This window comes from Pyxicephalus adspersus, chromosome 9 (genome assembly GCF_032062135.1).
Source record: "Pyxicephalus adspersus chromosome 9, UCB_Pads_2.0, whole genome shotgun sequence".
NCBI classification, from domain to species: Eukaryota; Metazoa; Chordata; class Amphibia; order Anura; family Pyxicephalidae; genus Pyxicephalus; species Pyxicephalus adspersus.
The window spans coordinates 11,428,551-11,455,408 of NC_092866.1; the positions used below are offsets into that span (position 1 = coordinate 11,428,551).

At 41.4% G+C, this 26,858-nt stretch overlaps 1 protein-coding gene across 3 annotated transcripts in view; it reads right to left on the reverse strand.

The window, feature by feature from the left end:
• The window catches only part of NFAT5 (nuclear factor of activated T cells 5), an 81,682-nt gene extending 55,651 nt beyond the window's left edge, over positions 1 to 26,031 (reverse strand). For 2 of the 3 annotated variants that reach the window (XM_072422572.1, XM_072422570.1), the window contains exon 1: positions 25,675 to 26,031. In XM_072422572.1, coding sequence (XP_072278673.1) covers positions 25,675 to 25,765 — 91 coding nt within the window. In that variant the 5' untranslated portion in view covers positions 25,766 to 26,031. Of the gene's footprint in view, positions 1 to 13,874; positions 14,080 to 25,674 lie in introns of those variants that run through there. The other variant, XM_072422571.1, reaches the window with a different exon arrangement.
• Positions 26,032 to 26,858: the final 827 nt, after the last annotated feature.

Below are 26,858 nucleotides of genomic sequence, written 5' to 3' on the forward strand. Positions count from 1 at the left end.
TCTCCCCCTTTAGGTGACAACCGGCTCTCCGTGCATGTGCGCTCCAGAGCCGGTAACTTTAGTGGTTCTCGGGACCAAAAAAGGTTGGCAACCACTGCTCCAGAGGTTGCTTGAGCAAAAAGCAGTTTGTAATTCTCAGCCAAAAAGATCATTGGTGTCATTTTAAACTATCTGTAGGGGTGACATTCTTCCTACTGTCCACCATGCTAATGTACTGTGATCTGTGGATATAGTATTTATAGCAGGGGGTTCCCTAAAGACATGAAAGTTTTGTCAATAGTTCCCTAATGATAAAAAGGTTGAGAAAGGCCGGGTTAGACCTTGCCCGCCACTGGTTGACTTGCTAGAAGCTTAGTCATTTCTATCTCTGAGGTCATTACATTGGTTTGTATTAGCTGGAACAGTGACATATGGATGACACATGGTGAGTGTTGTGGCTCTACCAAAGGAAATACAATATTAACATTCAATTGGCAGGATCACCAAGTATTTTTATACTATTCAAAGTGAATACACACAAGAGGGAAGTGGTAACTCTCATACTCATTTCAATGCAAGGCAGCAGCAGCCAGTAAGTAGCAAAAGACCCCATTCGGAGGAAATGAATCCTACGATGACAGCTTTGTATTGATGTAGAATGGTAAGTGGGCATTGCCAACCTAGGACAAGAGGCAAGGTAATGACAGGACCACCAGGTGATAATTCTTTAAAAATAGTTTTGTCATCTTCACCCATCATCTACAAGATCTTTGGCCATCTTGATTGGCCAGGCCAGAGTTACATAACTCCTGGACATGCACGCAGGAGTTAATTCATGCCCAGCAGCCGGGATCAGGAGTCTATGTTACATAAAAGATTGCAAACAGACAGGTAAGTTTGTTTTATTGCAGGACACTGCCTGTCTCTTATGCAATAAACAACTTTTTGCAAGTATTGTTCACCTTTAAAGGAAACGTATGCAACCCTAATATCCAAGGACTGATAACTGCAATATATTACATTTTTGATCTGTGGTTTAGATACACACATAATAAGCTAATGTATCTGTCAGCTACAGCATTTCAGATTATCACTTAGCAAGCCTCATAATGGGCACAATTAATTGCAGGGATTAACAATGACTAAACAGTGGCAGCCAAGCTTAGCAGTAGCATTGTAAGGAAGGAAAAATAACCTGAACTCCTACTGCTGCCTGTGAATATCAGAAGTCATACTGCACATCGGTAATACCAGATTTACAAAGAAAGGTCTGCATTATCTTTACTATTTTGAGTCTATTAAAACACAAAGAGAAATGACACAGACATAAAGAATTATATTGTATAATGCACTGCAGGTTGTACATCAAGACCCCTCAGATTATTTATTTAAGTGCTACTCCATACAAAACAATTATAATGGAGACTATCGACTTTGTAAAGAGCTGCGTAATATGTCGGCCCTATATAAATACTGTGTAATAATAAAAATATTGGTAGAGAGGACGGGGTGATGGCAAGGTTTGTTGGTACGGTTCCACCCCTTAAGGGAGAAATACATCTCTACTTTTTTAAATGTTCAATCAGTCAGGGCATAAATACAGAAAGGAACAGGCAATATCCCTTCTTCAATATTCATTCTTGCCTGTCCAATTACTCTGGCCCGGTCAAAAATGCTGAACTGTGCATGCCACACGCGTTGTCACTGCAGTAAGGCCAATAAAGATGGCCAAAATCACAAGAAGGAAGAAGGCAGCGACAGAAAGGGCACGGGTCAGGATAGCAAGGTTTAGTACTGATTTAAAACAGACGTTAACCCCAACTTTATGACAATGAGTTTGCTACAGCACTGTGTATCATTACCAACAGCCCTAATAAAATACTAATTTTACCTCTTTTCATCCATTGTTATATCTCAGAGCTGCTGATCTGCTACAGCCACTTAAGCTGCACACACACTTCCAATTTTTGTCGTTGGAAAGGATCTTTCACGATCCTTTCCAACGACAAGGGAGTGCACGATGCATGAACGGTGCTGTACATACAGCACCGTTCATGCTCTATGGAGAGGGGAGGGGGAGAGCGACGGAGCGGCACCCTGCTGCGCGCTCTCCCCTTCCCTTTCATTAGGATCGGCTGTCGTCCATCGTCCGTGGATCCGGCAGGTCGGTCGTCCGGACGATGGACGACACCGACTGTACACACGGCAGATTTTCGCCCGATAATTGGCCGATGCCGATTATCGGGCGATAAAAATCTGACGTGTGTACGTAGCTTTACACTCCAGCAATAGAAGCTTGGCATTTCTCAGGGTGGGTTTCAATAGGTGACAATAGTAGACAATGCTTGCCTATTGCCACTTGTATTCTCCATCAGAAGCCACAGAAACCAGTGTTCTCCCAGCCCCTTTTAGCAGGGTGCACCACCCAGCACTTTTCTGTAACCACCTGGCTGTTTTTGGGTGGTTACTGAAGAGTTGGGTCACAATACAGGGGCCACCACTCACCTACACTTTCTTCCCATCCAGCTGGTTTGAACGCAGATAGGAGCAAAAATGAATTACAGAGATGGGGTATTGCTATATTAGGAAATGCCACAAAGAAGGACTTACCTGGCAAGATGACTAGTTTTTTATTAAAACAAAATATTGAAACTGACTTTTGGCATCATATTAAGAAGTTGAGGCTTTTATCAATTGGTTTTCATAAAGCTAAAAGTGGTCCGAGCATCTTTTTTCTATGTTAATAGTTCTATGTTCTCCCATGGACTTCTACAGGTATCACAACATTCATAGCAAAGCACCTTGGGAACCCTCAAACCCTGGGCATCCGTTTATGCGGAATTGTTGGTTGTTAGGACGGTCATGGTAAAGCCACATGTTGGAGTTCAGATTAAGGGACAAATAGTAAGATATTTATATGACACCTCTTGGGGTCTCAATAATGGTCTCTAAGGTACATGACAGCATCTACAGGCACATTTATAGCTATTTGAGGTCTGTTAGGTTTCACAAGCTTGCTCCAATTGAGGTTGCTGAACGCCATGACTTACAGCAGTATACAGGTTCAAGCAAACATGCGCGGTCCTTAGAATGACATTTGTTCCCGTCCTCTGCATAGCATTGTGGGAGTGAGGGCTCAGTAATAGCCTCTATGCTGGAGACTGCATTTTTCTAGGCTGCTAAGATACTTTGGAATTTAAACCTACGTCAGACCAAGCTTATAATGGAGTTTGTGACCTATGAGGGAAGCCTGAGGCTGGATTAATATGATGCAAACAGTAACACAGTTTCTCCTAAGCCCTATGACATGAAAACGGCAGCTTAGTTTAACGTGCCGAGTGTTAAAATGTTCCCTCTATCCCCTCTTTCCTCCCCTCCACCTTCCTCATAGTGTTGACGAGATCAGCGTACACAATGCATCTGTACCCAAAAATAACTCAGACCACAGTTCTGGCACCCACGTGAATGGACCTGCCAAGGGTTTTCAAGTAGCTGGCACTGTGTCTGCAATCAAATTGTGTTACTTCCAAGGGAAACCGCTAGATCCAGTCCTCCAAGTGACCTCACATGTCACGTTACTGTACGGTCTCAAACTATCCTTGAACTTCATGCTTTCTAAAAAGCTGCTTTACTGACTGCAAGACCTGAAACCACAGTAAAGGAGCCAATCCTTGTTTTTGCATTGCAAAGATGTTTCAGTGTTCTTTTATTGTAAGCCCTCCGGAGCTGCCACTTCTCCTTACACAAATGGAGGACAGAATGGAGAGAGAATGACCTTGAAAGCTGGGCCAGGTCCCATGGAAACCGATATGCCTGCGTGTGCAGCACGCTGGTCACCTGAAACAACTAGTTATCTGATGGATACAAAGGTAACCAGACTGGGAAAATCCATGGCAAACTTTAAACCAAAAATCCAAAAAATACATAGCATAAGCATATTATAACACAACAATAACACACACTCACACGTAATAAACCATACCCTATCCTACACAGTCATTGACTATTTAACAAAAATCTCTTTTCTTTTTCTTACCCAATTCCACCATCACAGTGTTGCCTTCTCTCCTTGCAGATCCTACCTACTCTTAAAAAGAGAAAAAGTTCAGGACCCGGAGTGTCACATGACCCCGGGTTTAGGTAAACATTTATAGATTTGCACCATGTAAGCAACTCAAACATTCTTGTGGCAGCAAGACATCTAGTATTTTTAGATGCAGGTGAGGGACGGATACTTTCATATAGTAAGTTAGATTGAAAAAACATAAGTTCATGAAGTTCAATAACTAAGGAAATAAACGTATGCCAGATATAAAACACTATGGACATATTTGATCCAGAGGAAGGCAAAACAAAAAAAACTCTGGTACAATTTGCTCAAAAATTTCTTCCCGATTCCTTCAGGCGATCGGATGTTCCCTGGATCAACGGTTACTTTAAAGCGCCACTGTATATTGTACCGGTCACTGTGTATTTTTCATAAAAAGAGTAGGGAATACTTGGAAAAAGTAGATCTTAGTGAAAGTGACTTTTGCTAACTTCCAACTGACTATTTTTCGTAAATCGTCCACAAGGAACTTTGCTGCCATTGGCCAGTGCTCCCCTTCTGCACCAAGGACTGATGTACACTGAAGCAAAGACCAAAAAATTTGGGTGTAAAGTAGACAGGTGCTCATAAACAGCTTATATCAAGGTGACAAACCTATGAAAGAGTATCTGCAATACCTTTTGAAATGTAACTGCAATCCTACAATAAAATGGAATGCTACAGGACATGTTTTAGTTCTCAATAATATGTTGGGGGGGGGGGGGGGGTGAAAATATTTGTCTCGTCTTAATTACTGCCCATGTTCCCCGCTTAAGAATTTCACAAATCAACTGTGCCAGTGACACCGAGATCTTAGTGAGACTTGAAACACAACCCTGACAGAGACTATTACTCATCGGCTATCCTAAACGAAGCTCAAAAATTTATTAAAGATCAACTTTATTGCACACACTCAAAAAAACTTGCCAATTTTCCCCTCATGTCCTGTCCATGGCATGCCCATACTAGAAAATGGGTAATCAGTGGTTGTCAATAGGGCACACACAGTAATCAAAAATGTACTAAATAATGTTTGTCCTTGTCTCACTGGAGATTGTTTCCAACAGGAAGTAAGGGGAAATCTCCCCAAAAGGGATTGCAATGAGGACAAAAATCTGAAAGGGTTCTAGTCCCTCATGACTTTATCCAAAACATTTAGCCTGGAGTAAGGCTTCAAGTGCTGAACCTGCTAACATCAAAGTTGTCTTTTACTCAATAACTACATTCCAAACTGCCTTCAGTAAAAATAAAAGTAAAGTTAAATCTGGTGTTTTGCCTTCGCTAGTTTATTATTTATTTCCGAATACATTTTGACATAAAACCTGTTTGCAGAAAATACCTTGTTTTAATCCCAGTGACATAATTGTTAGGTATTTCCATCATTATGGAAGAGAAGAAGAATATGGCTGGTGGAAGGAGCCAGTAGGGGGGCACTACCTGCTCAATGTGAGCCTTGAAATGACCCAACGGGGAGATGTTGGTCCAGAGAATTGGGCATTCCTAGACACTTCTGCTTTTGGTTATAATGTATACCTTCTTTCGCCCCCTCATCCTTTAGTGATGTATATGCCTGCAGGTGTGTATAAGGAGTAGCAGGTATTAGACACACCCAGAAAGGCTGAATCATTGAAGAACCATTTTTCCCACCCATAGCCCCAGTCCTGATTATTTCCTTTCCTTCTGTTTACAGGAGGAGGATTCCATGTTGAGAAGCCAACACACTGCCTGTGTAACATGGACACTTTTCTACTAGCCTCTCTGGAATGGTCTTCCTCGTCCTATTCGGCTTGTTCCTACTTTCTGCTCATTTAAAAGAGCACCCAAAATCCATTTTTTGAAACTCTCCTACTCATCTCCTTCTGTCTTTTGAAACCCTCACTACTTCCCACGAGTACATATCCCCCCTCCTATTGTGTGTTTTCCCCCACCTCCTAGATTGCAAGCTCTTTGGGGCAGGGTCCTCTCCTCCTGTGTCACTGTCTGTATCTGTCTGTCATTTGCAACCCCCTATTTATTGTACTTTATTGTAGCACTGTGTTATATGCTGGCGCTATATAAATCCTGTTTATTAATAATAATAATAATTAGCTGCCAGTTGGAGATCCTCTTAGGATCCAGGAAAGAAATCAGCAGCAGGTACTTTAGTAAATAGGGCCCAACAAGGAACTGACCATTATGGGCAAATCTGCAGACCTATAATAGCAACCCCCCCACCCATATCTGAGTTAACGAGGGGTAATTTTTGTCCAGAGGCTTTAAAGACAGTTTATCCAATGCAAAGCAAAAAGTCCCCTTCTACTAATCACCGCCAAGCATCTCCAACCCATCCTAAGCACACAATGTCTAAGTTCCTCCTGCAAGCTAGGCCATGGTGAAGCACTATCAGTCATATTACCCATAGTAAGCAAACTCAACAAATTGCCACACACTCAACCTTCTTGTATCCAAGTAGCATGCAAGAACCAGGTCCGAATAAGCAATGTGGTGCCACCCTGTAGCAAAGGTCTTCTGGTTGGCCTGCACAATGTACAAGTATAAAGGTAAAAACCCTGTTCCACTACAACTGAGCCAGAGGGGGGGCCCAATCTAACCCCTACATGGCATTTCCTAAGTTTACTTGCACGCTAAGCAGACCATTGCAATGGAAATGAACATCTGCAAAGTGCACTGATGCACAACAACCAAATTTCACTCTTCAGCGGTCAGGCTGTGCAGACTTAAATGCTATACCTTGTTTTCCTTCACTGACACTGTGTTCCCCTCTCTATAGCAAAAAAAAAAAACCCCAATATATCCAGATTTTAAGGAGCATGTAACTAAAGCCACCTGACAGGACTGAGCCAATCACAAAGCATACCCCATCATATGTCCTATGGTCACTCCATAACCCGTGATAAACTACAACTTACTAGTAGGTTACCCAGGGGGCTACTATACCCAACAAGCAAACGTTGGAGCAGGGGGGCTGCTGCTTTACGGAAAGTTGGAGGGGTTTAAAGAGAACCTGTTGATTTGCCTTATATTGGTAAAGCCCAAATTAACTTAAGAAGCTGGGATCATTTTAATAATGGAAATAGACCCTTTCCTAAAGCTACTATTTGGTTAACAAATAGGACACTGAGCAGCACAGAAACACTTTATACAATGCAAATGGTAAATAATTTATCAATTGTGACGTATATGACCAAAGGCTTGAAATCCTTTTCTAGGCAGCAGGTTATGAGAAAAGAAAAAAAAAAGCCAAGACATTAAAGACCTCATACACTTTACGAGTTTCTTTTGTACTAGCTAAACAAGCCATTGTCATAACTTTAAGTATGAAAGCAGCAAGCAATTTACCTTACATATAAATGTGCACTTTCAACTATTGAACTGTAAACTATTTATGTAAATTCCTTCTTTAAAAGATATTTTGAGGCATTTATTGCTTGGATCGGAGTATCTGGATAGCTCACTTATCTGGAGCCGGTCAATCGGAGCCTAAACCAGTCCAACAACTGTGCATGCTTCCCACAGTGTATAGAAAACACAGCTACAAGATAACAACAGATAACGTTAAGGCATTGCAATCCACAATGATACAATTTTCTTTGTTACTTCATATAAAAAGGTGACACAGACATACCAAGATTAAAAAACTCAATATCTCTTGACCCTTGTCCAATATTCCACTAAGTAGATTTATGTCTCTACAATCAATCATGAAAGCTGCAGTCATCCTTCTCACTAATAATCTGCTGCTCCTCTCTGCAAATCTCTGCTTTGGCTTCTATGAACTGAATCAAATTTAGGCTACTGAGCTTTGCCTTTAAATATCTCTACGGCCAGATTAAAGAGAGGGTTTGTTTAAATGTATTTGGGGAGGAAGAGTGTTCCAGGAAGGGAAAGCCGCTCTTGAGAAGTTCAGAAATGCCCCGACTTTACACAAAGAGGTTTTTATACATAATCACACCTTTTACTTCACTCTTTGCTTTTACCATGACCAACTAATTACTTCATTACTCATAACCTCTTCCCTCAAACAGATCCAAGACTTCTCTAGATTGGGGATAGCTCCTGATTGCCCTAGAGCTGCCCTCACTTTCTGAATCCTGTCTCTCCTTTATTAGGTTTAAACAAACTCTCAAAACCCACCTCTTCAATCTGGCTTACCCACCTTTCTATTTTATTTCCATTGCCCCACTTATTGTATTCTAATGTCCCTTATCATGACGGTATTGCAAGTCATTATTGGTAAACAGGATTTATAAAGCGCCAACATATTGCGCAGCGCTGTACATTAAATAGGGGCTGCAAATGACAGACATATACAGACAGTGACACAGGAGAAGGAGAGGACCCTGATCAGAAGAGCTTACAATCTAGGGGGTGGGGGAAGTTCTTACCCAATGGAATGCAAACACGAAAATGGTTTGAACCACATCAGCAGCAAGGTCACAACCCCGATCCTTTAGCAGGAGGGGGACTGCAAAAGTACTGTACTGTATACCTTCTGCCTACCCTTGGGCCCAGCCCTGCATATGAAGGTCCCAGGCGCTGAAATAGGCTGGTATTTTATCAGTCTGTAGGTAATGTATGTCAGAACTTTGTTATGTAATAAACCCTATATTACAACAAATATTTATCATGCACCCATGGGGTCCTTCACTTCAACTGAAGTAAACCCTTAGCTGTACTATTGTATCCTCATGTTTTCCCTGACCAGCTATACCAAAAAAAATGAGTCCTGAAAAGCAGCCAGCATGGTCCACTGCCTGCTATTCTTTCCTCCTGGCATGTATGATCAGGTGCAATGGTGTGATTAAAAGATCCACAGATAAATGGGATAGCAAAGTTCAAAACTGGGCAGAGTAACAAGGGACTACATTGCATGTAGGGTTGTTCAGAACATCAGACAGTCGGTTCTGTTAGAAGCCAACAATCCTACAGTTCATGCTAATTTTGGTTAGCCCATTCAGCTGCCTGCTGTGTACATTAACAACAAGCTTACACGAACACTGCCAAGCTTACAGAGCCATATTTAAACTAGTTAGACGGTCGTTCGGTTGATGGACGCTGTACACACGCCAGATTCTCGTCCAATATCGGCCCTAAACCGGGACATTGCAAGTGTGTACGTAGCCTAATGGGGCTTGAGTTGGCTGTTTTTCTTGACAACAATCTTACAGCCCTAGTTTTTGCACTAGTAAACCCAGCAGCATGCCCAGTGGGTCTGATAATGTACAAAGCAGGCAGGGTCACAGGGCCACAATATTCTGAATGATCATTTTTCCTCAGTTCGGCTTAAAAGACCTTGAACTGAACGGAGGCGAAATCCCAACAGACAAACTGAAGGTCTGGTATGTTTTTCCCCTAATTTATTGAGGAACATGTACGGGATAAATATAATAGATACCGTTCGATAGATATAATAGATACCGTTCGATAGATCAGTGGCCGCATACATTTCCGTTCTGGCTCAGAACATTTTGAGCAAGTACAGAAAATACCTGTTGCTCTTGTTGTGTCCTTGTCCCTTATGGGTTGAACATGAAGCATCATCTATGTTATTTTTCCTGCAGATTTCTAATCTACCTACCCCCCACATAATAGAGATGAAGAGGTTTGAAGCCCAGCCTGACTGACAACTTCTCTCCCCCCAATATAACAGTGGAGCAATTGTAGCCAATGAGCCAAAGTCACAGGACCCCCAGATATAAATAAAGGAAAAAAAGCCTAGAAAAAAAAAAGAAAACTAAAGCAGCTGAATAATATAAAGAGTTCCAAAATACATTGTTTTTGGGGGATTAGATTTGCTTTTTTTTTTTTTTTTGGGGGGGGGGGGGGGGGGGGGTAGATTTTGCTCATTTTCAAAGCAGAATTATGAGCAACCAGGCAAGTCTTTTATTAGAGAGTGAGACAGGCAATGTCATTTCTGCAAGAAAACCTAATTACCTGCCTGATTGTGGTCCTTATCTGCAAGATACCGGGATGCTCGGCACTTCTTGGCAGCTACCAGTACTAATGGAACTCCCAAGTGCTCATGTGGGAGTTACGTGATCTTGGCCTGGCCAATCAAGGTGACCTAAGACCCGATTCCAGGAAGAAGATTAAAGTGTTCTCCCCAGCCCTTTTTAGCAGGGCGCACCACCCGGCACTTTTTAGTAATCATCCGGCTGTTTTTGGGTGGTTACTGAAGAGTTAAGTCTCAAAACAGGGGCTGCCACCCACCTACAATTTCTTCCCATCTGGCTTAAAAAAACAATTATGGGTTCAACGCTGAGATTGGGTGTAGGTGGCAGTGCCAACGCCGACACGACAACAGGTGACTACAAATAATATATCAGGCAGGTAAGGTTATTTTATTACAGAAGCGACATAGCCTGTCCCCACTGCAATAAAGAACCTGCCTGGTCGAAGATTTCCAAGTTTTGCACACATAGCATAATCGTATCAGCCAAATATGAACGTTTACTGGTTGCTGGTAACTTTTCTGTCTCTATGTCTTGAATACATTAACCCTAATGAGCATGTACAGAAAGAAACTTTTAGATAAAACATACAAACATATAAGTAGAAGGTGCAGTTAAGGTGATTTGTTATCAGCTCCGTCGGTTTTCCTTATAGGGTTCTACAACTGAAATATACTGTATATCACAATTACTATCTAGAATACCCGAGGCGAATGACCTATGTCACGCGTATTAAAGCTACTGCTATAAGAAAAGCCTGTAATCCTTTCTTAAAGTGACTCCGTTCCCTTTTTTTTTTACCCCAGACACTGTCCCTGAAAAAGAAGAAAATTTTATGTTTACCTCTGTCACTACTGCTTTGATGAGGGAGAATCATTTCTAGGAGTCTCTTCTGAAACAACACTTTCAGGACTGTCAAGCTACCCTACAGCATTGTAGTAAACCAACCCTTTCAGGAGTGTCAGTGGCTGCGCCCCCAGCGGACTGAATGGTTCCTCCCACCAACCCCCAGGTCAGTGCAGTAAACAGTAGTGATATGCGGGTTGGTGGGAGGAACCACTAAGTAAAACAGGGGAGTCAGAAACTCGAAAACTTCATTTTCTTGCAACAGACTCTGTGTCAGAAGCTGTAAAGGAAAGCATTAAATTTCTTCCATTGCAATGACAGAGTATACGGCTTTGTGTAAGCAGCGTATAAAGAACCTCTAAACCGATGATCCAAGGCATACACAATCTCAAGGTGTAAATAAGATTCACTATGTAAACAAACATGGCTTACTTTCTGAACTAAACAATGTTTTTTATTTGTAAATTATTTTTGAATGAATACATAACATGCTAAATACAAATCCTGGTTAAAAATAAAAAAGTAATAAACTTACATACTTTGTCTTATTTTCAAAGCCCAGGTCTGTGTGCCTCAAACCAGATACAACCTATTTAATGTACAGCGCTGTGTAATATGTTGGCGCTATATAAATCCTGTTGATTAATAATAGCCCTCCTTGATTGTAAGCTTTTACGGGCAGGGTCCTCTCCTCATCCGGTGTCACCCTCTGTATTTGTCTGTTATTTGCAACCTCTGATTAATGTACAGCGCTGCAAATTATGTTAGTGCTATATAAATCCTGTTTATTAATAATAATAATAACTTGCCCAGTAAATTTGGACTTAAATCCAGCCAGTCAAATCAAGCAACTAAAAGTCAGATTTAAAGGTCAACAATGTACAGGCCTTAAAATTCTCAAGCACAGAAAACCTGGGGGATTTGAAAATGAATTAGCTATTTGGCTCCTACGATATGCCCCGTTCTGAATAGGAGCATTCTATAAACAGAAGGAAAACTGAAGGTGTTGTTCACGTTGGCCAATCAGATTGCAGTTTGGGTCTGTAGATGATTCTCACAAGGAGCAACGCCTCTAAGATTTGTGTCCGTCAGGTTTAGCCAAGGACAAAAATACATACATTGAAAATCTGAGTAATGGGAACCACAAAAACCACAGCTGGTCCAATGTAAAGCAAAATAGTTTGCTCAAACAGGATCCTTCCCCAAGGATCAAAATATATCTTATGGCTGTGTTAAACCGCTTGGTAAAATAAACCTCTTTGTGTAAAATCTCAGTACAAATCTAATATTCGGGAAAAGAAGGCTTGTTCGACTAAATATGGTTTACAAAATCCTGAATTACCGGTGTTTCGGGAAAGGGGTTGGTGAGATTCACTCCTACAAGTGAATCTTGGAGTCTACAGAAAAGTTGGCCTTCTCATTCCAGCTCCTATCATTAGTGATTACGCCCCCCTATGTATTTTGGGACCAATAAGGAGCTGATAGGTCATCCATTTATTATGCATATCACATTTTCAGCAGCCCCAGAGCACTGGAACAAGCTTGCTTATTACTGCCTGGGCATTTTTGTGCCCCAGTGCTGCTTTAACCCTCTCACCACAACACCCACCTGCCCCCCCCCCCCCCCCTACAGGTGCTGCAAACCCCACTTTTTAGATTGTAAGCTCTTCAGGCACAAAGTTTAGATTAGGGAATTAGATGCAGGCAGAGATATCAATTAAAAAAAATAAAACATTTCTACGTGGACCTAAAGGGATCCCTATTTTTTCTTTTGTGTATACTTTCTATATCCAAAAAAGATCTCCCCTCCTATTGTGAGTTACTTTCCCCATCTCTTAGATTGCAAGCTCTTCGGGGCAGGGTCCTCTCCTTCTCCTGTGTCTGTATCTGTCTGTCATTTGCAACCCCTGATTAATGTACAGCGCTGCATAATATGTTGGCGCTATATAAATCCTGTTTATTAATAATATTAATAACCCCTTTACAAAGCAGCACAGTAAATGGTCGTCTAATAGCCAGACCGACCTGTCCCAGCATCCGGGAAATTCAGCTCCCAACACATTACAAATCACTGCTGAATCTGCTTGATACAGAACAGGTAGCTATGGCTATTACACCACCTTACCTGTGCTGCTTTGCATGTAGATTGAGGGTAGATTGTAAGCTCTTCAGGGCAGGGTCCTCTCCTCCTCCTGTCACTGTCTGTATCTGTCTGTCATTTGCAACCCCTATTTATGTACAGCGCTGCATAATATGTTGGCACTATATAAAGCCTGTTTAATATTAGTTCAAAACACTTTTTGTAATACAGTGGGGCAGTGAATTGTCTCCACTAGGTGGCGCCCTAAAAAAACCTTGTTGCCTCATCCTGTGAAGCGGTGACAACACCAGCCAAAGGCTTCAAAAGCTATAGTAAGGTTGTCACAGAACCATTCATGATCCTGAACTAGAGCCCTGCCAACAGCCCCAGAAGAACAAGATACAGTCACATGACACTGAACAAATCACAAGCTTTAAAGGTATCCATCAGCTATTTATTACAAAAACATGGCAATGATTTGATTCCTGTATCCCATCCAAATTATCTTACACTACAGTATGGTAGAAGCATGGGACATCCACAATCCATCCTCCCTGGGGTACCCGGACAACTCAGGGATGATGTCCTTGGCAACCAATCAGCATTGAGCTTTGATTTCTTTTGTATATGCCTGGAGATGAAAAAAGAAATCTGATAGGCTGTTCTGTCTAAAATTACTATGATCTTTTTATTTTAGTTTGTTAAGGGAGATATAAACTGTGTTTATGTTCTGGCTACAAGGAGAGGATTGCAAGCTCTTGGTACAAGAAACAGGCGCCCCCTACTGGACGCTCAGCATGAGGTCCTCCAGAAGGATTTGCTTATCTTCCCAGAATCCTTCGCGGCAACCAAAGTGCGAAGGACAGCTAAGTGTGAGCCCGTGTCCAGTCCGCCGTGTGTCGTCTCCCCCTCCCCCCAGGGCCCTGCTCACCTCTTGAGTACAGGGATTTCGGGGACTCAAGGTCAAGGTCAGCGCTGAGCAGGGAGATAAAGTCGGAGGGCATGGCCGCCTGGGCCAGCAAGAAGTACGGAGGCGCTTCGGTTCTTTTCTCCGGTCTATTCACACTGACAGGAACCGACGGCACGCCCCCCTATTGCCAATCTATTGCGCAGGCCCGAAACGGAGGCTGCCCGCTGACCAATACCGTTCCATGTAAAAGGCGGTGTTTACGCTTTGACTGACAGAGAAATGTTTCCAGGGGCGGGGCTTCTAGCAAGCTCGGTGGTGACTGTAACTAGGGGCGGGGTGTACACCTGACAGGCAGCCTCTTCATTTACCTTCAACTTTTTGATACCGCCCATAGCAACGCCCCACCCACCGCTTACCGTGACGTTCGTAGTAAGCCTACGCATTGAGGCCTCACATGGGCTGTGCTGTGGAAATGAAGGACAGGAGACTTAACCAACAGAGCAGCTGTACCGCAGTGACGATGGTGAGAGAAGAAGGTGATTGGATGCTGCTGTACGTGTATGGAATGCATTTAGTGGCAGCAGAGAGTTTCCCAAAAGGGTCCCAGAATTGTCCAATCCAGGCGCTAAAGTGGATCAGAGTAGACCAATCCGGACGCAGAAAGAGACGCAGAGTGGAGCAATCCAGGCGCTAAACAGAAGGAAACAGATATTGAAAGAGGAGCAAAACGGACCAATCAGTGCTCGGAAACGGTGCCGCGCGGACCTATCTGGTCGCTTAAAAAGTTTCTTAGTGACTGAAGTTATTTTGTCCAACTTTGCTCCTCTGTAGGGTGTCAGTGACTCCCTCAATGCTCCAGTATTATGTACACACACCACAATCAGTGTCCTCCCAGTCTGTCACCTCCACAACCCCCCCACTACCTCTACACCCCTGCTGGGCGTTATTATTGGATCCAGTGACCCCAATGCTGGGGGTTATTATTGGATCCACTGACCCCAATGCTGGGGCTTATTAGATCCACTGACTCCAATGCTGGGGCTTATTAGATCCACTGACCCCAATGATGGGGATTATTATTGGATCCACTGACCTTAATGATGGGGATTATATTTGGAGCCACTCACCCCAATGCTGGGGCTTATTAGATCCACTGACCCCAATGATGGGGGTTATTATTGGATCCACTGACACCAATGCTGGGGGTTATCATTTAATCCACTAACACCAGTGTTTGGAGCTTATTATCACTGACATTAATGCTGGGGTTGTTGCTATTGGCACTAATGTTGGATATATTTGTGGTCAATTAAAGCAATGCTTTGGGATCCTACTGCAGTCACTGACAACAGTAGAGGGACTAACTTACCCTGTGGCCTCTAAAATAAGACAGTGTCATATTAATTTTTGCTCCAAAAATGCACCAGGGCTTATTTTCAGGAAATGTCCTATTCTTTCATGAACATCAATCGACATTTATTCTTGAACAAAAAATCAACATTTTTTCAAATATAGTCATGTCATGTCATCATCTTCTGGAACATCATCATAACTCTCCAAACCCTGAATTCCATCTTAAATTTCTTGTGACTCCATTTCCTTTAGAACCATTGGCCCCAGTTGTATGTTGTATTGCTAGCGCTTTCCCCATCGCAGGTCTGAGTCTGAGTGGGCGGGTTCTGGCATCATGATGTCACTATGGAAAAGTTTCTTTCCCATTGAGTGAGACACGACTCCCTGCGCATGCTTAGTCCTGAGTTCATGCATTTAGTGGCCTGCGAGCTCCGAAAAATTGGGGACCACTGGGCTATATAACAAAAACACAATAATATAATAGTATCATAATAATACATAAAAGTTCGCAGGCTCAGGTCGGTGGGTGGGTTGTAGCTTATTTTCAGGGTAGGGCCTATATTTCGAGTATCCACAAAAATATAGAAAAATCATGCTAGGGCTTATTTTCGGGGAAACAAGGTGGCACGGCTGGAGATTACACTTATTGCCACCAATACTGGGAGATATTACAGTGTTCACTGACATCATTGTTGGGGAATATTATTGCATCATGGATGCCTATGCTGCATTTTCTGTTACATAAAGCTGACCCCCCTAAATTTTTTTAAATGTTGCAAATCTGGGTTCTAATTGTTAAATTTGTGTGCTCTTTAACATCTACACACTAACACACTGCTATGCATTACATTATCCAAACTGGATCAAGTGCAGTTTCTGTGCAATCAGCAGATCTCTTGCTTCCTGCTCATTGGGGAATTCTAGCTTTGTATCAACAGGGTTTGTGCCAGAGCTCTACAGAGAGATCGCTGCTTCCACACAGAGACTTAAGCTACGTACACACTTCCAATTATTATCGTCGGAAAACGAACAACGAACGTTCCTGCACGATATACACGAACGATCATATAGCACCGATCCTGCACATAGAGGTAACGACACGATCGTTCATAGATATTGTACACACAATAGATACGATCGTTTAAGCGATAGAGGAACTATGTGCACGACAGGAAAGTGAACGGACGTTCGTTCATCACGCATGCTCTGAACATGGACGATCAACGAACGACCGTACACACGAACGATGTTCAACGATCGTCGTCCAATCCGATCCGCCGGTCCGGTCGTTCGTTTCCAACAACTTTCCTCGTTCGTCGGCGTCGTTGGTTACTTTTTTACGAACGATTTTTTGCCCAATCGATCGTTCGTCGTTCGATTGGAACGATAAAAATTGGAAGTGTGTACGCACCTTAAGGCATGCTGGCAGGGGATAGGCTTTTGAAGGAAACCAAGTGTCATACTGAACAAGGCTGACTGGACTTTGATTTACACCGTAATTATTCAGACGTCTGTGTCTACTCAGGTGCAGTGGACTGGGGACATTGGAGCCGATACCTGCATTCCGGGAAAATATAATAAGCTCGTCCTTTCACTAGCGACATTTATAATTTATGTGCCTGTTGCATCAGATGCAAATTTAATGAATCACTGGTTGAGCCTGGAAGTAATATATCAGTAGTTGTCTTCTTACAATGTGCTTGTAGCCAGAACTTTTTACTTTGCATGTTGTACTTTGTTTGTGCAGCTCCTCGGCATTTCAATTTTGGGGTCTGTCCACAAAAAATAAAAGTTTCTGTTTTTTAAAGGTGTGAACATGTTATTCACCATAAAAAATGTTGTTGTTTGCCTTATTATAAAGGTGGCAGCTGTAGAGCTTTTGAAGATCCCTGCTTTCATTTTTATAGGATGATCCACATTGGCAGTGGTTAGCATTTTGCAGTGCTGGGTTCCAGGTTTGAATCTTGGCCAGGGCACTATCTGCATGGAGTTTGCTGGTTCTCCCTGTGTTTGTGTGGGTTTCCTCCCACATTCCAAAAACATTCAGTTAGGTTAATAGTTTGGCTTCCCCCTAAAAATTGACCTCAGACTGTGTTAATGACATGACTATGGTAGGGACATTAGATTGTGAGTTCCTTTGAGGGACAGCTAGTGACATGACTATGGGCTTTGTACAGCGCTGTGTAATATGTCGGTGCTATATAAATACTGGCTAATAATAATAATGGTTATTAGTCTAAACACCACTTGAAAAGCAGATAACGCCTCAATGGAGATCAGTGGTGTTTACTTTGCCACGATTGCCAGTTCTCAAAACTGATGGTGGCCACAATGTACTGTAAGTGTTTGTCATGAAGACAAAGGAACACAAAATGGTTGTTTTCTCCTGCATTCTCTCTTTTTGGGTTTCTTTGGGGATGGAGGGTGTGGAGGCATCCACAGTTTTGCTGAAATGCTCATTGATTTCTAGTTGTGCCCCTACTAACCTGCTCTCCATTGGACAAGCAAACTCCAAAACTCCCCAGTGACCAGCAACAGAATGGAAAGTTTCGAAGATTTAGCCGTTTTGATGTTTGAAGCATACACAAAGTCCAGCATTGATTTAGCCCAACATGCTCCACCTATACCATGCATTAACATGTGCAATTTGTGCTGTGCTGCGCTAGCAAAAAACAGTGCTGGTGTGTTTCATGTGATTTGACAGCCAATTCAAAGCATATGGGCTGCTTTAATGTAATGTGCAAAATAACAGACCCTTAGGCAGGGATCACAATTCTGCATGTGCATTTGTAATGAATGCTAATTATTTTATATTCAACTAATCAAGGATATGTAGGGGTGCCAGGAGAGGGCCTAGTTGTCACATGCCAAGCTTTTTGGGCAGTACTGCACTACAAACGTACCTGCAATATTTTGTCCAATGCAGCACACAGATATGAACTAGTACTATTGAAAACAAGAGAAGAGCTGTGCAAATGCATTGACATGCAAACCATATGATTTAATATTATTATTACACAGTATTTCTATAGCGCCAACATATTATGCAGTATTTACAAAGTCCATAGTCGTGTCACTAGCTGTCCCTCAAAGGCACTCACAATCTAATGTCCCTATCATAGTCATATGTCTAATACAGTCTAAGGTCAATTTTGGGGCGAAGCCAATTAGCCTAACTGCATGTTTTTGTATTCTGGGAGGAAACCCACACAAACAGGAGGAGAACCTGCAAACTCCATGCAGATAGTGTCCTGGCCAAGATTTGAACCTGAGACCTAGTCCTGCAAAGGACTGAGCCACCCATGTCCGATTACGAACTAAACATTTCAGCAATTTACTGTTGCTTGATCACAAACTCATTTTGTTTTAAAAAGCTTCCTTCTAGAATATAAACCAGGCATATAACTATCATTGTGTACAATTTCTCTTTAATAGAATGGGAAGATGTCAGCAGTTTCAATCAAAGGTTAAGATCGCATTCAATAGCATATGGCGGCTGGCTGTAAGGCAACCAAGTACATAAACGAATGAGACCAAGAGGCAAGCCTTCTCTGAAACTGGGCTACAACTATTGCAAATCTAATTGCTGATTATTGTTAAGATGTTACCTAATAATAACTGGTTCAGCCAGTTTTCTGATACTGTAAATTTCACATATCGTGTAATTGTCCTTGCTGGGACCTTTTGATTGCCACAAACAAAGATCTAGACGTCACTCGTAGATCTATGTGATCTCCCTCCCAGAGCAGCCCCTGTCTGGGACCCAGTTCCTCTCCGCAACTTCACAACTAATAAAGTGGTCATTAACCTTCATTCCTTCTACAAGGGCACAGACGTTAATGTGTTTGCACTGATTGGATGTGAAACTCTGCCCATACCAGACTTCTGCAAACTTTTTATCCCTCAGTAACCCTTGAAATTATGTTTAGGGCTAAGGGAACCCCTTCTAAAACCAGTTTATTGCTGGCCAATGGAAAGAACAATTGTGGCTAGAATGTCACCCTTACAGGCAACTTAAAAGATAATTAGTGTCATGTAGCTGATCCTTCCACATGGCTTTGGCCTCAAATATGAGGTCAACCAACCACAGTTCAAGGAATTCCTAGGAAACTCTGGAGGAATCCTGGTTGAGAATAGCTGGCCCATACAGTTAGAGCTGGTTCAGACTATTGGCTTAACTTAATAAAGCTCTCCAAGGATGGAGAGAATACACTTTTATTAGTGAAGATGGATGATCCAGCAAACCTGGAAAAGATCTGTTCCAGGATTCCAAACATTTGCTATCAAACAGAAAATGAGTTTGAAGAAATCAATTCCAGGTTTGCTGGATCACCAAGCTTCACTGATGAAAGTGTATCATCTCCAGCCTTGGAGAGCTTTAATAAATCAGGACCTATATGTTCACATTGATGGTATATGTTGGCGTGCAGTAAAATAAAACAATATATAATGCGGACATCGGTTTATGTCTATCCTTCCCACGGCTCCTCTTCTGCTGGATCTCTTTGTAGTTCTCTTCATTGGCTTCCATTTCACCTTAGAATCAAATTCATCTCCTGTGCTTTGCCTTCAAATCCCTCCACAGTTATTGTCCCACTTACATTTCTGACCTGATAGAAAAATACTCCCCCAGCCGCTCTCTCCGCTCCTCTGATGACCTACTAATGACTTCCTCACTCATAACCTCATCACACGCACGGATACAAGACTTTTCTAGAGCTGCCCAGAATCTCTGAAATGGTCTTCCTCGTCCTATTCGGCTTGCTCCTACTTTCTGCTCATTTAAAAGAGCACCCAAACCCAACGCTTCAACCTCATCTACCTGTCTTCTTATTTTTTCTAAACCCTCTCTACTTTTCACCATTCCATATCCCCCCTCCTATTGTGTGATACTTTCCCCACCTCCTACATTGTAAGCTCTTCAGGGCAGGGTCTTCTTCTCCTCCTGTGTCAGTGTCTGTAACTGTCTGTCATTTGCAACCCCTGATTAATGTACAGCACCGCGTAATATGTTGGTGCTATATAAATACTGTTTAATTACCAATAATATTAATAATACAGTGCATTAAGGAAAGGACATGCGTTAATGAACTGGGTGTGGTGTGAACCTACCCATACATTACCAGGGTATCCAACACACCCAGTCTTGTCTGCTGAGATACTGGCTAAGAAGTGTGACCAGGGGCATTTAAACAACTTTTTTTTGGTTAATTTTCAGCAGCACTTATCTGTTCTTTTTTTTATCAACCATGATAAAGGCTTGTGTTTGCAGGAATGCCCCTTGTGGTTTCATTTGCCATTCTTTCAGAGAACAGTAGATGACCTAAAGGTGGAGGTAACGTCTCAACGGTTTTAAATATGGTGGCTTCACAATTATTACTATTATTATTAAACAGTATTGATATAGCCCCAACATATCATGTAGCGCTGTACATTAAATAGGGGTTGCAAATGACACAGGAAGAAGAGAAGACCTTGCCCAGAAGAGCTTACAATCTAACAGATGCATCCATTTATACTAGACATCTGCAAGATTCCAAAAAAGGATCATCAGCATCTGTATTTGTGAACTACTTATGGATTAGAGCAACCTGTACCTGTTGGTGACGTACCCAAGGTGGCCCCTACTGCCTACCCCAGATGAAATATGCCGCCAGCATAGGGAACGCTTTTTCTCAGTCTGGCCGCATTAAAATATGCTATGCACGCCTGGCAGGTGAGCGCTGCCTAAGGCAGAATCCATTCAGCAGATAATGCTGGCACCAGCATAAAACCAAGAAGAGGTCAAGCCAACAACTCATGCAGGACAGCACAGGACAATGTCGTGCATCACTGACCGTGTGAATGTAACCTGTCACCATCGAGCCCCATAATGAATATGTATGCCTTGCACTTTGGTTTTTGAAAACCAACTAGAATAATTGACAAGGTAGCAGGAGAAAGTTGAATAAAAGGGTGAAAAAAACAACTGTGAATGTCTCCAACAATGAGGCAAATGCATTACACCGTCAGCTTCCTACCTATTCTGTTTTTTAGTGGTCTTTACAAAACATCACCATCTCCTTATTGCAGTATGATAAAGAACTTCACAAAGTTTAGATGAGGGAACAAGGTGCAAGCAGAGATATCAATTAAACATTTATTAAACAGTTCTACGTGGACCTAAAGGGATCCTTTTTTTTTCTTTTATGTATACTAATTGATCATCTTTGTGTAAATAATCATTTTATGTGTTAATCTTTATAAAACTTTGTTTCTATACCCAAAAATGATCTCCCCTCCTATTGTGTGTTACTTTCCCCACCTCTTAGATTGTAAGCTCTTTGGGGCAGGGTCCTCTTCTCCTCCTGTGTTACTGTCTGTATTTGTCTGTCATTTGCAACCTCTATTTAATATACAGCGCTGCGTAATATGTTGGTGCTATACAAATCCTGTTTAATAATTTTTTTATTAATTGAGGAAACACATCACTTTAGATAGGGATGAGTGTAATAGTAGGGGAATTGATACAGAGCAGTTTCAACTAATGATAATTAATATATGTAAATTCCAAACAATTTATTGTACATAGTGCAACCTTACATGAGTTATCTATTTTTAAATGAAAAGAAAGATATTATCTTGTGTACATTAAATGGTATACAATAGGAGAACTCAAGGTGTATCCATTTTTGGACCTTTTATATTCTGACACGTTTCGCAAAAAAAATGCTTCATCAGGGTTTGAAGAACAGATATTTAGATGAGGTGGTCCCTGACCGAATGACAAGATATGGCTTGGGTGTTAACCACCACACATTGTAAGTCTGGGTAAGAAGCACAGAGATCAAAGAAGCCCAAATACAGATCTTCTATAGGTTGAGGTCTATATATTCAGATTTTTAGTGACCTCCAAAAGTTCAAGTAAAATGGGCCCCTATGGCCTGCAACATGGTGTAGGAGACCAGTTTCAGATGTCAATTAGAAATTATATGTAATTATATATCAATGGGCATAATTAGTATTATTATATAGGTAGGCTCTTCTTTCTGCTTTGCAATGCTGTACAGTAGTTATGCCTCACTGCTACTTCTCACAATGCAAGTTTAGAAGTCATATGAATCATCAAAGACAATCCATTCCACACAGTTGTTAGGAGAGAGAACACTCTCTATATAATACATATCAATATATATCAAATATATAACCTTGCAATAAAAATCAGAATCTCCTTATTATAAGTGTGTAGCTCCCATATACTAAAACAGCAGATTTAAAATAAAATAAAAAAATAAAAACTGTAGGAGAAAAAAAAGGTAAGTAAATATACTTTTATCTTTTCTTGGTTCTGCATTTAATGCCTATGTAAGGGTGAAACTACTATCCATTCAGCAAGATCCCAAGGATGTACATTCACAAGAAAAAGAATGTACATTCACTTTACAATTGTGTTTTAGGGACATAATACAAAAATCACCGGGTCCCTAGCAGGTTTTAAAATGATTAAAATCTAACCTGAGGTGTAATCACCCTGGGCTGAACATTAACACATGACATTTACACTGTGTCTTTTTTTACTTACCAAGACTAAGTCAAAATGCAGAAACAGAGAGCGATAAATTAAGTACACCCTAACCATTTCCATAGAAATTAAGAGGGTAAGTAGCAGCCAAGTGCTGATGATCAAATGCATATGATTACCTTATCATTAACAAGTGTGATCACCTCTATAAAAAGCCTTTTGCAGTTTGATGGTCTGGAGCATTCAGGTGTGTGCTAACACAATGCCAAGGAGAAAAGATGTTAGCAAAGCCCATCAATCTGGAAGAGTTATAGGGCCATTTCCAAACAATTTGAAGTCCATCATTTTGGACAGTGAGAAAGATTATTCACAAATGGAAAGCACTCAAGGCAGCTGCCAATCTTCCTAGGAGTGAACGTTCCTGCAAAATCACGGGAAGGTCAGCACGTGGAATGCATGGTCAATCAGACTGTACATGACTGTACAGTTAGAAAAAGACTGAACAAGTATGGCTTGTTTGGAAGGGCTGCCAGGCCAAAACCTCTTCTCGCTAAAAAGAACATAGCATCAGGGCTTAAGTTTGCAAATTTGCACTTGAACAGACCACAAGACTTCTGGAACAGTGTTATTGATGAGATAAGACCAACATGGAGATGGTTAGCCATAATGCACTGCACCACATTTGGTGAAAACCAAACACTGCAAATTATTATTAATACTAATATTATTATAATAATAATAATGGCAGTATTTATGTAGTGCCAATATATTACACATAATAAACAGTATTTATATAGCACTAACATATTACGCAGCACTGTACATTAAATAGGGGATGCAAATGACCGACAGATACAGACAGTGACACAGGAAGAGGAGAGGACCCTTCTCCGAAGAGCTTACAATCAAATCAGCAATAACGCCTTATACTGACTGTCAAGCATGGTGGTGGAGGGGTGATCATTTAGGCTTTTCTTTAAGCCACAGGACCAATGTTCTAAAACCTTGGTACACACAGTCAACCATAAACTTGCCCATGTGTACCAAAATACTCAAAAGTCAAATGTGATGCCATTTGTATGACAGCTAAAGCTTGGCCAAAATTGGGTCATACAACAGAACAATGATCTCAAGCTCACCAGCAAATCTATGACAGAATGGATGAAAAAGAAAGAGTCAACGTGTTACAATGGCCCTGGCAAACTTCAACACCATCGAAATGCTGTGGCAAGACTTTAATAGAGCTGTCTATACTCAAATGTCTACAAACCTCAATGAACCAAACCTATATTGTAAAGGAGAGTGAGCCAGAATTCCTCCACAGCAATGCTATTGATAAAATCATACAGAGTCTTCAAGGTATTGCTGCTAAAAGTGGTTCTACAAGATATTGAACTATGGGGTGTACTTAGTTTTTCACACATGACTTCTTATTTGTGTTAAAATAAAAATTAAATGGTAGAATCCGTTGTGCGTTGTTAGAGTTAAATCATTTTAAAACTAGAATTTGGTAACTTTATAATAAAAAAATGATGTACTTGCTTTTCGAAATATTATCTATATATATAGCAGCTCATGTAACACATGATAAAGATAAAATATTTCTTTACAAATTGCACACAGAGCTCTCCAAGGCTCGAGAGGATGCACTTTCATCAGAGAAGCTGGGTGATCCAGCAAACCTGGAATGGATTTCTATAAAATAATTTGCTATTTGTTAGCAAAAGTTTTCAGTCCTGGACCATATCCATGCCAGGTTTGCTGGATTACCCAGCTTTACTGATGAAAAGGTCAGCATTGGAGAGTTTTAATTAATCAGGCCCAGAATATGTACTCTCTGCAATAAAAAGGAACTTTAGAGATTTGCCAATTGGGTAATGTTACGATATGCCGTAGAAGTGACTGAGATTGCATTTCCACACATCAGTGTTGACCAGTAAGGCAGCGTATTATATTGATGTGCCAATAGGAATGAGTGTGTGGAAAGAATTGGGGGGGAAGTCGGGCAAACTCCAAGCATTACCAAATGCATCACCAATTTGCCAATTGATAGTGGTCCAGTTATCGGCCAAAGGGGATGCAATAAAAGCTTGTGTGGGCAAGAGATACTTCAGAGACTTTACCTCTAGGAGCAAAAGCAATCAACTGAGAAAATCCATTACAGACAACCACTTCAGCCAATTTCTTTTTGTTTCTTTGCAAATTGGACATTTTTGGGTTGGTCAGATGCCACCTTAATTCTCTAACAATGTCACAACTTTTAGAGAACCTTCAAACACAACTTTAACCTAATAATACCCAATGTTCTCCCCAGACCCTCTTAACCGGGCAGTCCACCCAGCACAGTTCAGTAACCACCAGCTGTTTTGGGTGGTTATTAAAAAGTTGGGGGCTGCCACCCACCTACAGCTTCTTCCCATCCAGATTTAAAACATTTCTGAGAGCTACAATGATACCCTTAAAAATGTAAACCAAAAGTTGCAAAAAGTTAACTCCCACAAATATATAAAACTGCAGATTAATGCAGCCCATTAATGACTAATACATCAATAAATGTATTTTGTTTTAACACAGGCAAGGTAAGTAAGTAAATCTGACTTGGTATTGGCCTCCTGCAGTCCCTGTACAGCAGAGTATAGAGAAGGGCTATCATCACAAGGAGCATGCTGATAGCTAGAGGGAACACTGATGGTCAGATCAGTTTTCTACTTCTCCTTTAACTGTTCAGTCCCAGGTTGTGAAAGGGACAAGACCTGTACATGTTACTTAACTGTACTAAAAAATCAAGTTTCATGTTCTGTTAGACAGAGCTGTGTAAATCTTAAAACTGGAATGAAATGAAATGCAATATATTACATACATATTTAATAAAAAATATCAAAAATCAATACATTTTCATTGCACGTTTTGCATAATATGAACACATGACAAGTTCATTCTGATTTTTTTTTGTTCGGTGGCCCTTACCTCTCCGTCTTACTCTTGCAGTGATAACCCCAGGTCGCCAACGACTTGCAAGGCGAGGAGCAGAGAAGATGTCTTCGGAGAGGGAGCGCATAACGCCACTGACTCTCGAGTAGCCGAACTTTTTCTAGGTCACAGCAATCTTTGGGAATCAATAAGAGTCTTTATGTTGTTTATGCAATCCAAGAACAGGAGCCGCTTCAGCTGCTCACGAACAAATTCCTGATCGCTTTGCCTGCTCTGGCTTGGGCACAGTGGCGCTGTGTTAGACCCCCACACTAGCCGTGTCGGTGCTCTGCAGACCGTAGGTCAGCTCCTTGACCAAGCACGTCTTACAGCAGCGCTCCCAAACCCAGCTGGCTGCAGCTTATCAAAACCGGGAGCCGTGGATCATTAAAGAGAATTGCTCACTGCTATACTGCTAAACCTGTCTGGCAGCTTACTGGCTGCGTCCTTCCAAGTTAAACACATTGGTCCTTCTGCCTTTTGTCTTTGCTAAAAATTAACTCCTTGCGTAATAGCCGCTGTGCCAATTCTGGATCTCTGGATGTCACATTATTAGTTCTGTGCCATCCATGGGAGTAAAGGGCCACAATGACTTATACCTGGTGGATTTACTACACATATGGATGTAGTGGATAGGACTGAGCCGTAACCATTATACCAAAATATATATATACGGAATACCGTTACTCCAAAAAAATCAAATTGATCAGAAACGTAGAAGAACATTGACTGTATTCTCTCTGTACAAAAATATGCAATTATTTATTAATGGATCCATATACACAGGCAGCTTGCTTAGTTCCTACCTTCTGTTCTGTATTGTAAAATCAGCCCACAGGGCCAGCCTGCTGCTTACCTAAAGCCAAACTCACATTTCCAATTTAGGCAAAGTACCCGTTAAATTTCTCAAACATTTACCTTCCCATGCTGCCTAATTTACCCAGTAAATCAATGCTCTTAGATTGTAAGCTCTTCAGGGCAGAGTCCTCCTGTGTCACTGTCTGTATCTGTCATTTGCAACCCCTATTTAATGTACAGCGCTGCATAATATGTTGGCGCTATATAAATCCTGTTTATTATTAATAATAATAATAATAATAATAATGTGACAGCGATCAGTCCTGATAGCCGCTCAGATAGCACAATATCATATGAATATTTGATGTTTTGGAAATGTACGG